Source organism: Cherax quadricarinatus, chromosome 35 (genome assembly GCF_038502225.1).
Source record: "Cherax quadricarinatus isolate ZL_2023a chromosome 35, ASM3850222v1, whole genome shotgun sequence".
Classification (NCBI taxonomy): Eukaryota; Metazoa; Arthropoda; class Malacostraca; order Decapoda; family Parastacidae; genus Cherax; species Cherax quadricarinatus.
Window position 1 is genome coordinate 22,652,724 of NC_091326.1, and position 13,068 is coordinate 22,665,791.

The 13,068-nt window shown below is 39.9% G+C and overlaps 1 protein-coding gene across 5 annotated transcripts in view; it reads left to right on the forward strand.

The window, feature by feature from the left end:
• The first annotated feature begins 481 nt into the window (after positions 1-481).
• LOC128695082 (pyroglutamyl-peptidase 1-like protein) overlaps positions 482-13,068 on the forward strand; it is a 69,506-nt gene continuing 56,919 nt past the window's right edge. The window contains exons 1-2 of one of the 5 annotated variants that reach the window (XM_053785476.2): positions 495-555; positions 4,337-4,403. Coding sequence is in view for 2 of the 5 variants with exons in the window: in XM_053785473.2 (XP_053641448.1) it covers positions 3,126-3,150 (25 nt within the window). In the remaining 3 variants the exon portion in view is untranslated. Of the gene's footprint in view, positions 556-3,013; positions 3,151-4,336; positions 4,404-13,068 lie in introns of those variants that run through there. The other 4 variants (XM_053785474.2, XM_053785475.2, XM_053785477.2 and 1 more) reach the window with 4 other exon arrangements.

Sequence of the window (13,068 nt, forward strand, 5' to 3'; positions counted from 1 at the left end):
AGCAGCCTGATTGATCAGACCATGATCTACCACAAAGCCTGGTCTCAGCCCGAGCTGCGGGGGCGTTGACCCCCGAAACCCTCTTCAGATAAAAGATTGGGTGGTAGTTGAAGTGGAATATTCGAATTGCTTCAAGAAGAAATTCAAATATTTTTCATTGAATCCTTTTTATCCACTTTTGAATCATTAACAGAACTGCGGCTTGCCAGGATTCCATCCTGCGTCACAGTATCCAGCCCTGTGGGAACAGGACAAAGTATTCATCCCTTTATCCAGTTGACCAAATGATGCTAATCACGTGACAAAGTTTTATAATGTAAAGGATAAATCGCATCGTAGTAGGCTGCTAGTGTACTCTGTATGAATCACGTACCACTAAGGTACCGGAAACTGGTTGTACGACACATGCGCTACAACATTGCAGCGCATGCGCAGGCGGTGTACTGTTTATATATATGAGGCCTCCACGTGCCCCTTCACCAGTAGAAGACTCGGGTTGGGACGTGATACACCAGGATCAGTTAACGTGTGCCATAACTCTGCTGTACACTGAAGGTCAGATACACTTCCATTTATTTGATCAAAACTCGTCCTGTTAACTAGTGTAGTGGCATTTTACGGTATTCTGAAGGAACAGTCATCTGATACTATTTATTAAGTTGGTACAGTTAATAATCTTGCCTTCAGACAATTTTATTATACTTAACCTAGGATTCAAATACTATAACTTAGATTATACAAGTATATAATGTCAACCCATTTTGAAACGAGGATCTATATTCTGAAAATAAAATTTATGTGGGCAAATATCTAATTATCTGTTGCCCCAATTATCTAGTAATATACGTATGTAGTTAGTAACTCAGGAGTTACTAGGCTGGTGTGTGGTAACTGAGGAAGACCTGGGGAGGCACCGTGAACGTTGCCTTGGTTATGGGTTACTATTATATTCACGGGAAGCGCTAAACCCGTAGGGGGTCATACAGCACCTGGGGTAATGGAAAGCAGACTCGACTCAAGATTTGGAAAAAAAAAGGGGTCGGATTCCTTAGTTTAAGAGCTTACCAGCGTGTAGGATTCTTCCTTCAGGAGTCCAGGATTATTAGTATCCAGGTTAATAATCTGAATGAAGTCAGGTGAAGCAACATCATGTCATTATCATGGGAAAGTGATAAACTTGTATGGGGGAGGGAGTCATACCTCACCTGAAGACTGGGAGATCATCAGGTTTGATCCAAGGAAGGGATGGGAAGCCAGTGACCAGCATCAAGGTACCTTCCCTTGATGAAGTGAAGCAACCGAGTGAGCGCTATTATTACATTCATGAGGTGAGAACTAAAGCCGTAGGGGCCATATACAGTGCCTCTGGGAATGCCAGGTAATAGATCAAAGGAAGGTGAGATACCTGCCTGGAGGACTGACACCTCAAAACTACTCTTTACATCTCTACTTTTGCTGCCGCCTTTGTATTCGACTGAAGAAGCTTAACCGTGTAGGTGAAACGTTTCGGAATAATTGCTTATCAACATGTTAATATTGTATAACATCATATTCAAGAGTAACGTTGCAAATGGCAGCTAATGATGTAGAAAGGTTAACGTCCCGTAGCTCAGTGGTAAAGTGGTGGATAAGATAAGATTTCATTCGGATTTTTAACCCCGGAGGGTTAGCCACCCAGGATAACCCAAGAAAGTCAGTGCGTCATCGAAGACTGTCTAACTTATTTCCATTGGGGTCCTTAATCTTGTCCCCCAGGATGCGACCCACACCAGTCGACTAACACCCAGGTACCTATTTGCTGCTAGGTGAACAGGACAACAGGTGTAAGGAAACGTGTCGAAATGTTTCCACCCGCCGGGAATCGAACCCGGGCCCTCCGTGTGTGAAGCGGGAGCTTTTAGCCACCAGACCACCTAGTAATCTCAGGACCAAGGTTCGACACCAGTGCTCGTACCTAAATTTTTGGTATGAAATGGTAAAAAAAAAAAATTGCACTTTGGACTAGTGTACTTCTACTAGTAACTAGAAGATCCTATTGTACAGTGTACGTGACTTACTGATAAAGCTAGTGACTGCTGAAACATTCCCACGATAAAAATACCCAAATGTTGCACAGGACTCATTCTAAAATAATATATATAATATATATATATATATATATAATATATATATATATATATATATATATATATATATATATATATATATATATATATATATATATATATATATATATCTCTATCTATCTATCTATCTATATATATCTATATCAGTTCCGGATCAGCCGGGCTGTGGCTCGTATGTTGGTTTGCGTGCAGCCAGCAGCAACAGCCTGGTTGATCAGGCTCTGATCCACCAGGAGGCCTGGTCTCAGACCGGGCCGCGGGGGCGTTGACCCCCGGAACTCTCTCCAGGTAAACTCCAGGTCCAGGTATATACATATATATATATATATATACATATATATATATATATATACATATATATATATATATATATACATATATATATATATATATACATATATATATATATATATATATATATATATATATATATATATTAGTGGCCTGGTGGCTAAAGCTCCCGCTTCACACACGGAGGTCCCGGGTTCGATTCCCGGCGGGTGGAAAACATTTCGACACGTTTCCTTACACCTGTTGTCCTGTTCACCTAGCAGCAAATAGGTACCTGGGTGTTAGTCGACTGGTGTGGGTCGCATCCTGGGGGACAAGATTAAGGACCCCAATGGAAATAAGTTAGACAGTCCTCGATGACGCACTGACTTTCTTGGGTTATCCTGGGTGGCTAACCCTCCGGGGTTAAAAATCCGAACGAAATCTTATCTTATCTTATATATCTAAGAGCTATTTATAATATATTTTTTTGTCTTTAGTGTATATACATGAGATTTGTTAATAAATTTTTTTAGTGAAGTTAAATTGTATTATTTTAATTTGTGGTGGTTTCTGGAATAAAATAAAATTTTAAGTTTTGAGTAGCAAGTAGATAAATAGCAGATACTTCCATCAGCTGATAGTTCAAACTATGATGGTGGTCGCCGCAGTGAAATATTTCTTTATTTTAATTAATTAAATGAACGACGGGCTCTACCCTGGACTTAGATGGTGAGGTCAACTTTTTCAGGCTGTGAGAATTTGTTCCCTTTGTTTCTATTATATTGGAATGATACAAGATGGAAATAAGACATTTTTTATACGTGGGATCTACACAATATATTAGTTATTTCTTGGGTATATAGATATTCTTGGAGATATTAGCGAAAACTGCATGTTTGGGCCTCCCCGTCCCTGGGGCAGCAGGGCAGACAAGGTCTAGTACTGCTGGCTGGCCAATCACAGCCAAGTAAACAAAGACGCAGCGGATGTAAGAAAAAGCTTGATGGCTGAGCAAGGTTAAGTTAGGTTACGTTATTTAGGTTGACATGTAAATGATTCATATTGGACCAAAATGTTGTCATAAGTTTCTGTTATATTCGTGTTATTTGTGTGTAGGTTTTATTTAGTTGTGTAATCTTTACATTTACACAATATAATAAGATCTAGTGTAAAACCCAGTAAGTATTATTAGTTAAAAACTTTTGTTGACCGAAATCCGCCGAGGTGCAACATTTAGTTATTATCTCTTATTTCTGTCCCTTCAAAAGGGGATTGCCTTGATATTTTTGAAGGTTCTTGATCCAGGGACTTTAGTACTACTCTTCCTTGAATCCAGTCTGGTTGTTTTCCATCCTCAACTTTACAATATTGATGGTAAAGAGTCGTACAAAAAATAACGCATCACTTAGCTAAATATTAGATAGATAAATTTCCATTGACTTTAGTATGAATTATCATGTTGAAATTGTCCTACCTGGAGTTTATTTGGAGAGGGTTTTGGGGGTCAACGCCCCCACGGCTCGATCTGAGACCAGGCCTCATGGTGGAGCATGGTTTGATCAACCAGGCTGTTACTGCTGGCTGCACACAAACTCGCATATGAACCACAGCCCGCTTGGTCAGGTACTGACTTCAGGTGCCTGTCCAGCGCCTTATTGAAGACAATCAGGAGTCTGTTGGCCGTTGAACAGTCTTGGGCCCCAGACACTAGAGAGAATTTGTCATGTTGGTTTGTGCGCAGCCAACAGTAACAGCCTGGTTGATCAGGCTCTGATCCACCATGAGGCCTGGTCACAGACCGGGCCGCGGGGGCGTTGACCTCCGGAACTCTCTCCAGGTAAACTCCAGGAGGATTAATAACCCAGGATTACTCAATATTCAGGATGTCATCAAGGATCATTTTACTTTCACTGGGGTCCTTTAATTCTTTCCCTCAGGATGTGGCTCACACCAGTTACCAAACACCCATGTATCTACTTCTAGGTAAACAGTAAGTTTATTCAGGTATGCACAAATAGTTATATAGATTATCATGCATAGTGGCATGTGTGTAGAGAACTTAGCATAACCCAAAAAAGTTAGACAAATGACTTGCTTCCATTGGGTATAGGGAAACATGCTCAGTGTTTCCACTTGTTGGGGATTTAACCTAGGTCCCTCAGTCTGCAAGTTGAGACAGCTACCAACTGAGTCACGAGGCACCTGGCTAGTGTATGAAGATACAGAAGTGGTTTGCCAGGAGTATCAAAGAAAAGGCATATGCAAATTATGCCTTTATTGTGGCAATGTTTCTATATAGATTATTACAATGTCAGCATTTCAGTGTTTAAAGACATGAAGCGAACAGAAGTATGTGTGGTATTAACATAAAAAAAAAAAAATATAGGGCCTTGAGTCAAGGTCTAGGTGTTACCTAAAATTTGGTTTTGTGATGATTGTATTAATAATTGGATTGAGGAAATATCTGAGGTAGAACCTCAGACACAAATTCCTTAAGTGAGGTAGGGTAAATGGGAGAAATGTTAGTAGTGTAGATTGAAGAACATAATGAATTTTCGAAAGCTGAATATGAGGATTAAATTTTAATTTGTCTACAAATGCATACAGATTTTCCCATTTGTTCTTTATTTTTAATTCATTTATTGTGCTATCTAATTTTGGACATGATTTATTCCCAAAAGTTGTATAGAATGTCTTTTCTACATTAAGTGCCAGTTTATTTATTATCTTTTGTTTTTAGTTTATCAATGACTATAGTGTCATCAGCAGAGAATATTGGTTGATTAAGATTGTTTGGATTTTTAATCTGAAAGGTTAGCCACCCAGGATAACCCAATGACATCAGTGTCATCAGGGACTGTTTATATTTTGGGGTCCTTTAATCTTATCCCCTAGGTTGACTCTCAACAGTGAACTAACACCCAGGTACCTACTTTAAGTGAACAGGGGCATCAGGTTCAAGGAAACATGCCCAACATTTCACCTGTGCTGGGATTGATCCCAGGTCCTTCATGGGCGAGCTGAGGAGTCTAGCAGCTGGGTGGCTATCTGTTAGTTACTGATATAAAGGAGAACAAGAAGGGGGTCCAGGATGCTACCTTGGGAAAAATGTAACTTAATTGGTAAGATGTATAGTTCAAGAAGTATTATTAGTGACTGTTCAGTTGTATGCACATGTATTTGAAGAACGAAATATGTAGGGGTGCTCTTTGAGTTCATTGTTAAGTTTATGAAGAATATTATGGTCAGCCACATCAAAAGCATTACACAAATCAATAAAAAGCCCTGTTCAATACTTGTTTTTTCAAATGTTGCATAAACTGTCAAGCATTTTTGATTGCATCATTAGTGTTTTATTTTTTAAAGTCTTGAACCAAGTTGACAAGGAGTAAGCACATAATGGTAGATTAGATGTTCAGTAATTATTCACTTCTCTTTAATCGCTACTTTTTTGTACAGGTTATCGTAGGTCTTGTTAACTCTTAAACTGTCTTAAACGTAGATCTACATTCACTCGAGTAGCACTCTGAACGTAGATCTACGTTTTATTTTTACATGCCTTCAAATGTAAAATAACAGTACTTTCAGAGCGCTATGCGAGTGAACGTAAAGAAAATGCCTGGAACTAGTGCTGATGTTAGTGAATTTAAGGCCAGCGAAGGCTAGTGTGAGAGATTTAAGAAGTATAGTGGCATAGTGTGGTAAGGCATGGCAAGGCTGCAAGTTCTGATAAATATGCAGCTGAAAAATGTTCAGGAATTCAAGGGGTACATAGAGGCTGAACAATTCAAACCCCAACAAGTGTTCAGTTGTGAGGAAACGGGCCTCTTTTGGAAGAAAATGCCAAAGAGGACCTATATCATGCAGGAGGAAAAGGCCCTCCCAGGACACAAACCTATAAGACAGGCTAACTTTCATATTCTGTAGTAATGCTAGTGGAAATTTCGAAGTGCCGCCTTTACTGGTGTATCGCTATGAAAATTCCAGTGTTCAAGAAAGTGTCAAGATTAAATTGTGTGATGTGGAAGGCAAACAGTAAAGCATGGGTCACGAGGGAAATTTTCCTCGATTGGTTCAATGAAGTGTTTAGCCTGAGTGTGAAGAAATACCTCTTGGAAAATAAGCTGAAGGTGCCTCCTCGTACTGGACAATGCTCCTGCTCATCCTCCAGACTTGGATGACCAAATTGTGGAGGAGTTTCAGTTCATCACAGTGAAGTTCTTTCCCCCTAATACCACTCCTTTCCTCCAGCCCATGGACCAGCAGGTCATTTCAAACTTCAAAAAACTCTACACCAAAGCAATGTTTCATAGGTGCTTTGACATAGCCTCGGACACTGAATTGACCCTAAGAGACTCCTGGAAAGATCACTTCAGTATCCTCTATTGCGTAACCCTTAGGATGGAGTGACTTTCAGTACTTTGAAATCTACTTGGAGAAAATTGTGGCCAGAATGTGTCCAAGAGGAATTTTGAAAGGTTTGGGGCTCAGCCTGACAAGCCTATGGCAGTTGTGGAAAGTATTGTGGCATTGGAGAATTCCATGAGGGTGGAGGTGAGTGGCAAGGATGTGGAAGAATTGGTGGAGGACAACAGGGACGAGCTAACCACTGAAGAGCTGCAAGGCCTTCATCTGCAATAGCAACAGACCACAGCTCAGGAAATTGCTTCAGAGGACGAGGAAGAGATGGAAGAAGGTGCCTTCTTCAAAGATTAACCCTTCGACTGTTTTGGTCGTATGTATACGTCTTACGAGCCAGTGTTTCGAACATATGAATACTCAATAATTCTAGCGGCTTCAAATCGAGCAGGAGAAAGCTGGTGGGCCCACATGTGAGAGAATGGGTCAGTGTGATCAGTGTGCACCACAAAAAAAAAACTCTGCAGCACGCAGTGCATGAGAAAAAAAAAACTGACCATTGTTTTTTGGATTAAAATGCTGATTTTGAGGTGTATTTTCATGTAGTATTTATCGTTGTATTCTCGTTTTCATGGTCTCGCGTGATAAAATGGAAAACATATTGCAGAAATAGAGATGATTTTGATTAGTTTCACGATGAAAACTACTTTGAAATTGAGCTCAAAGTAGCGGAAATGTTAGATTTTTACCAATGTTCAAGAGTAAGCAAATGACACCACACGTCCAATACACGTCAACTGGGGAGTCTAATATTCTTTCACTAGTGCACTGATATTATTTATACCATTTTTACAGTAATGTAGTAGTCTGCATAAACAGTAAATTTTGTATTTTTTGTATGAATAAAAAATCAAAATTGAAAGCAGTAGTAATATAGGAGGGGCCTATAGATGTGACTTATGAACAGAGGATGTTATTTTAGTGCCAAGAATGTCTACATTGTTTATTCTGGACCCTATTTTGAAATTGGCATCTTTTTTTAATTTGTGTGAAATTGGCCAAATTGCCAATTTCTGACTACTTTATTGGGTAGTTCAAATCGGTAAATGGGCAGTTTCTTGTACTCGATTGATAGAAAAAAATGGAGTTCTAAAGAAATAGTTGGGTTTGGTCAACTGGAACAGTGGAATTGGCCATAAACAAGGCTCAAAGTCTGCGAAATCACTGATGCATATATGTTGCCGAGACTGCTAACTTTTGAGGGAGGGTAATTCCGTGAGTTTTCGACCAAATTTCGTACTTTTGGTGTCATTACCATCGGGAAAAGATTCTTCCTTTCGTAATATTTTTTTCAAAAAATTTTGCGATGTAGACTGACAGTTTAAGAAAGGGGCTTGTGACAGTCAAAGGGTTAAGGACATTTGTGCAAAGTGGAGTGAGGTGCAAACATTTATGGATGAATGTTACCTTGACAAAGCTTGTGCAGGCCGTGTTGGCAACATGTACAATGACAGTCTCGTGTCCCATTTTAGGGAAATTTTAAAGAAACGCCAGAAACAGAGCTCTCTGGAACGATTTTTTGAGCGACAGGGGTCCAGTGACTCTAAAGCTGGTCCTAGTGGCATTAAAAAAAAAACCAAAGAAGGGAAGTAACTCCAGAAAAGAACTTGGTACCTGAAGTTTTTATGGAAGCGAATTACCCTTCCGAACAATAGTAACACTATCCTCTCCCATCTTCCATACATCAACAAGTGTTCAGTAAAGGTAAGTGTCATGTTGTTATTGTTTATTCTTCATGTCTCGTTATTTTCATTGTACGTAAATGTATATTTCATGTAAAAAAATTATTTTTTTTAATACTTTTGGGTGTCTGGAACAGATTAATTGAATTTACATTACTATTTCTTATGGGGAAAATGAATTCGGGTATCATCAAATTCGGTTTTAGTCACTCTGAAATGGATTAATTACAATAACCAGGGGTCCACTGTACTGAAATGGCTGAGATAAAGCTTTTGCTGCCTTCCTGTAGATATTGATGGGTATTTCTTTCTGGTGTGGAACACTAGTCTGATATTTATTGGAGAGATGACATAGAAGGGTAACCATGATTCTGTGAAATTTCAGTTTAATATTGTTGCTTAAATTATGTATACTTAGACAGTAAATTCAAACTTTACCTTAACTTTTACTATTCCTAAATTTGATTTAAACTAATCCTTATCTGGAATTCAAATACATTTATTTTTTTTACACTTCATTAACCCTTTCAGGGTCGACAGGCCCTCTACCAGACTTTCTCAGGGTTGCCCAAATTTCAAAAAAAAAAAATTATTTTTTCTTATGAAAGGATAAGAGAATCTTTTCCTGATCATAATGACACCAAAAGTATGAAATTTGATGGAAAACTTGTGCAATTATGCTCTCGCGAAGTGAGCGGTCTCGATGTTTACACATCGGCGATTTTGCCCACTTTGAGCCCTATTTTCGGCCAATTCCAGTGTACTAGTCGACAAAAATATAACTATTTCGCTAGAACTCCATTTTTTCTATTGAATGGGTACAAGAAACTACTCATTTACCGATTTCAACTATCCAATACAGTTTACCTGGAGTTTACCTGGAGAGAGTTTCGGGGGTCAACGCCCCCGCGGCCCGGTCTGTGACCAGGCCTCCTGGTGGATCAGAGCCTGATCAACCAGGCTGTTGCTGCTGGCTGCACGCAAACCAACGTACGAGCCACAGCCCGGCTGATCAGGAACTGACTTTAGGTGCTTGTCCAGTGCCAGCTTGAAGACTGCCAGGGGTCTGTTGGTAATCCCCCTTATGTGTGCTGGGAGGCAGTTGAACAGTCTCGGGCCCCTGACACTTATTGTATGGTCTCTTAACGTGCTAGTGACACCCCTGCTTTTCATTGGGGGGATGGTGCATCGTCTGCCAAGTCTTTTGCTTTCGTAGTGAGTGATTTTCGTGTGCAAGTTCGGTACTAGTCCCTCTAGGATTTTCCAGGTGTATATAATCATGTATCTCTCCCTCCTGCGTTCCAGGGAATACAGGTTTAGAAACCTCGAGCGCTCCCAGTAATTGAGGTGTTTTATCTCCGTTATGCGCGCCGTGAAAGTTCTCTGTACATTTTCTAGGTCGGCAATTTCACCTGCCTTGAAAGGTGCTGTTAGAGTGCAGCAATATTCCAGCCTAGATAGAACAAGTGACCTGAAGAGTGTCATCATGGGCTTGGCCTCCCTAGTTTTGAAGGTTCTCATTATCCATCCTGTCATTTTTCTAGCAGATGCGATTGATACAATGTTATGGTCCTTGAAGGTGAGATCCTCCGACATAATCACTCCCAGGTCTTTAACGTTGGTGTTTCGCTCTATTTTGTGGCCAGAATTTGTTTTGTACTCTGATGAAGATTTAATTTCCTCATGTTTACCATATCTGAGTAATTGAAATTTCTCATCGTTGAACTTCATATTGTTTTCTGCAGCCCACTGAAAGATTTGGTTGATGTCCGCCTGGAGCCTTGCAGTGTCTGCAATGGAAGACACTGTCATGCAGATTCGGGTGTCATCTGCAAAGGAAGACACGGTGCTGTGGCTGACATCCTTGTCTATGTCGGATATGAGGATGAGGAACAAGATGGGAGCTAGTACTGTGCCTTGTGGAACAGAGCTTTTCACTGTAGCTGCCTCGGACTTTACTCTGTTGACGACTACTCTCTGTGTTCTGTTAGTGAGGAAATTATAGATCCATCGACCGACTTTTCCTGTTATTCCTTTAGCGCGCATTTTGTGCGCTATTACGCCATGGTCACACTTGTCGAAGGCTTTTGCAAAGTCTGTATATATTACATCTGCATTCTTTTTGTCTTCTAGTGCATTTAGGACCTTGTCGTAGTGATCCAGTAGTTGAGACAGACAGGAGCGACCTGTTCTAAACCCATGTTGCCCTGGGTTGTGTAACTGATGGGTTTCTAGATGGGTGGTGATCTTGCTTCTTAGGACCCTTTCAAAGATTTTTATGATATGGGATGTTAGTGCTATTGGTCTGTAGTTCTTTGCTGTTGCTTTACTGCCCCCTTTGTGGAGTGGGGCTATGTCTGTTTTTAGTAACTGAGGGACGACCCCCGTGTCCATGCTCCCTCTCCATAGGATGGAAAAGGCTCGTGATAGGGGCTTCTTGCAGTTCTTGATGAACACAGAGTTCCATGAGTCTGGCCCTGGGGCAGAGTGCATGGGCATGTCATTTATCGCCTGTTCGAAGTCATTTGGCGTCAGGATAACATTGGATAGGCTTGTGTTAATCAAATTTTGTGGCTCTCTCATAAAAAATTAATTTTGATCTTCGACTCTCAGTCTGGTTAGCGGCTTGCTAAAAACTGAGTCATATTGGGACTTGAGTAGCTCACTCATTTCCTTGCTGTCATCTGTGTAGGGCCCATCTTGTTTAAGTAGGGGCCCAATACTGGGCGTTGTTCTCGATTTTGATTTGGCATAGGAGAAGAAATACTTTGGGTTTCTTTCGATTTCATTTATAGCTTTTAGTTCTTCCCGCGATTCCTGACTCCTAAAGGATTCTTTTAGCTTAAGTTCGATGCTTGCTATTTCTCTGACCAGTGTCTCCCTGCGCATTTCAGATATATTGACCTCTTTTAGCCGCTCTGTTATTCTTTTCCGTCGCCTGTAAAGGGAGCGCCTGTCTCTTTCTATTTTACATCTACTCCTCCTTTTTCTTAGAGGAATAAGCCTTGTGCATACATCGAGTGCCACCGAGTTAATCTGTTCTAGGCATAAGTTTGGGTCTGTGTTGCTTAGTATATCTTCCCAGCTTATATCGGTTAGGACTTGGTTTACTTGGTCCCACTTTATGTTTTTGTTATTGAAGTTGAATTTGGTGAATGCTCCCTCGTGACTAGTCTCATTTTGTCGGTCTGGGGCTCCTCGCATACATGTCTGAACCTCAATTATGTTGTGATCTGAGTATATTGTTTTTGATATGGTGACATTTCTTATCAGATCATCATTGTTAGTGAATATGAGGTCTAGTGTATTCTCCAGTCTAGTAGGCTCTATTATTTGCTGGTTTAAATTGAATTTTGTGCAGAGATTTAAAAGCTCGTGTGAGTGTGAGTTTTCATCAGAGCTGCCTCCTGGTGTTATTACTGCAACAATATTATTTGCTATATTCCTCCATTTTAGGTGCCTTAAGTTGAAATCCCCCAGGAGCAAGATGTTGGGTGCAGGAGCTGGAAGATTTTCCAGACAGTGGTCAATTTTTAACAGCTGTTCCTGGAATTGCTGGGATGTTGCATCCGGAGGCTTGTAGACTACCACAATGACTAGGTTTTGGTTCTCGACCTTTACTGCTAAAACTTGCACTACGTCATTTGAGGCATTAAGCAGTTCTGTGCAAACAAGTGACTCTGCAATGTACAATGTACAGTGGTCAGAATTTAGCAATTTTGCCAATTTCACACAAATTTCAAAAGAGCCAATTTCCGAATAGGATCCAGAATAAACAAGAAAGACATTCCTGGCACTAAAATAACATTTCCTCTGTTCATTAGTCACATCCCCATGCCCCTCTTACATTTCTTTTGCTTTCCACTTGGAATTTTTATTCTCAAAAAAAAAAAAAAAAAAAAAAAAAAAAAAAAAAAAAAAAAAAAAAAAAAAAAAAAAAAAAAAATAGAAGATATACTGTTATGCAGACTACTGCATTAGTATAGAAATGGTATAAATAATATCAGCACACTTGTGAAAGAATATTAGACTCCCCAGTTGACGTGTATTGGACACACAGCATGATTTGTTTACTTTTGAACTTCGGTAAAAATCGAACATTTCTGCTACTTTGAGCTCAATTTCAAGGTAATTTTCATGGTTAAACCAGTCAAAATCATCTCAATTTCTGTAATGTCTTCCATTCTATAAAATGAGACCAGGAAAACTAGAATACAACAATAAATACCATAAAAAAAATACAGTGCAAAGTTGCTGTTTTAATCCAAAAACACGGTAGTTTTTTTTTTTTTCTCATTATGCACTGTGTGCTCCAGGATTTTTTTTATACTGCGCACACTGACCACATAGACCCATTCTTTCATATGTAGGCCTACCAGCTTTCTCGCTAGATTTGAGGGCGCTAGAATTTAGGTGTACTACTACGTCGAAAACCCTGGTGCGTAAACCGTACTAGTACGTCCGAAACCCTGAAAAGGTTAACAACAACAACAGGCTATTGTTATCATATAGTGGTTACTGATAGTGCATTTGATATTCTGTGCTACTAGTGGAATTTGTAAGTGATA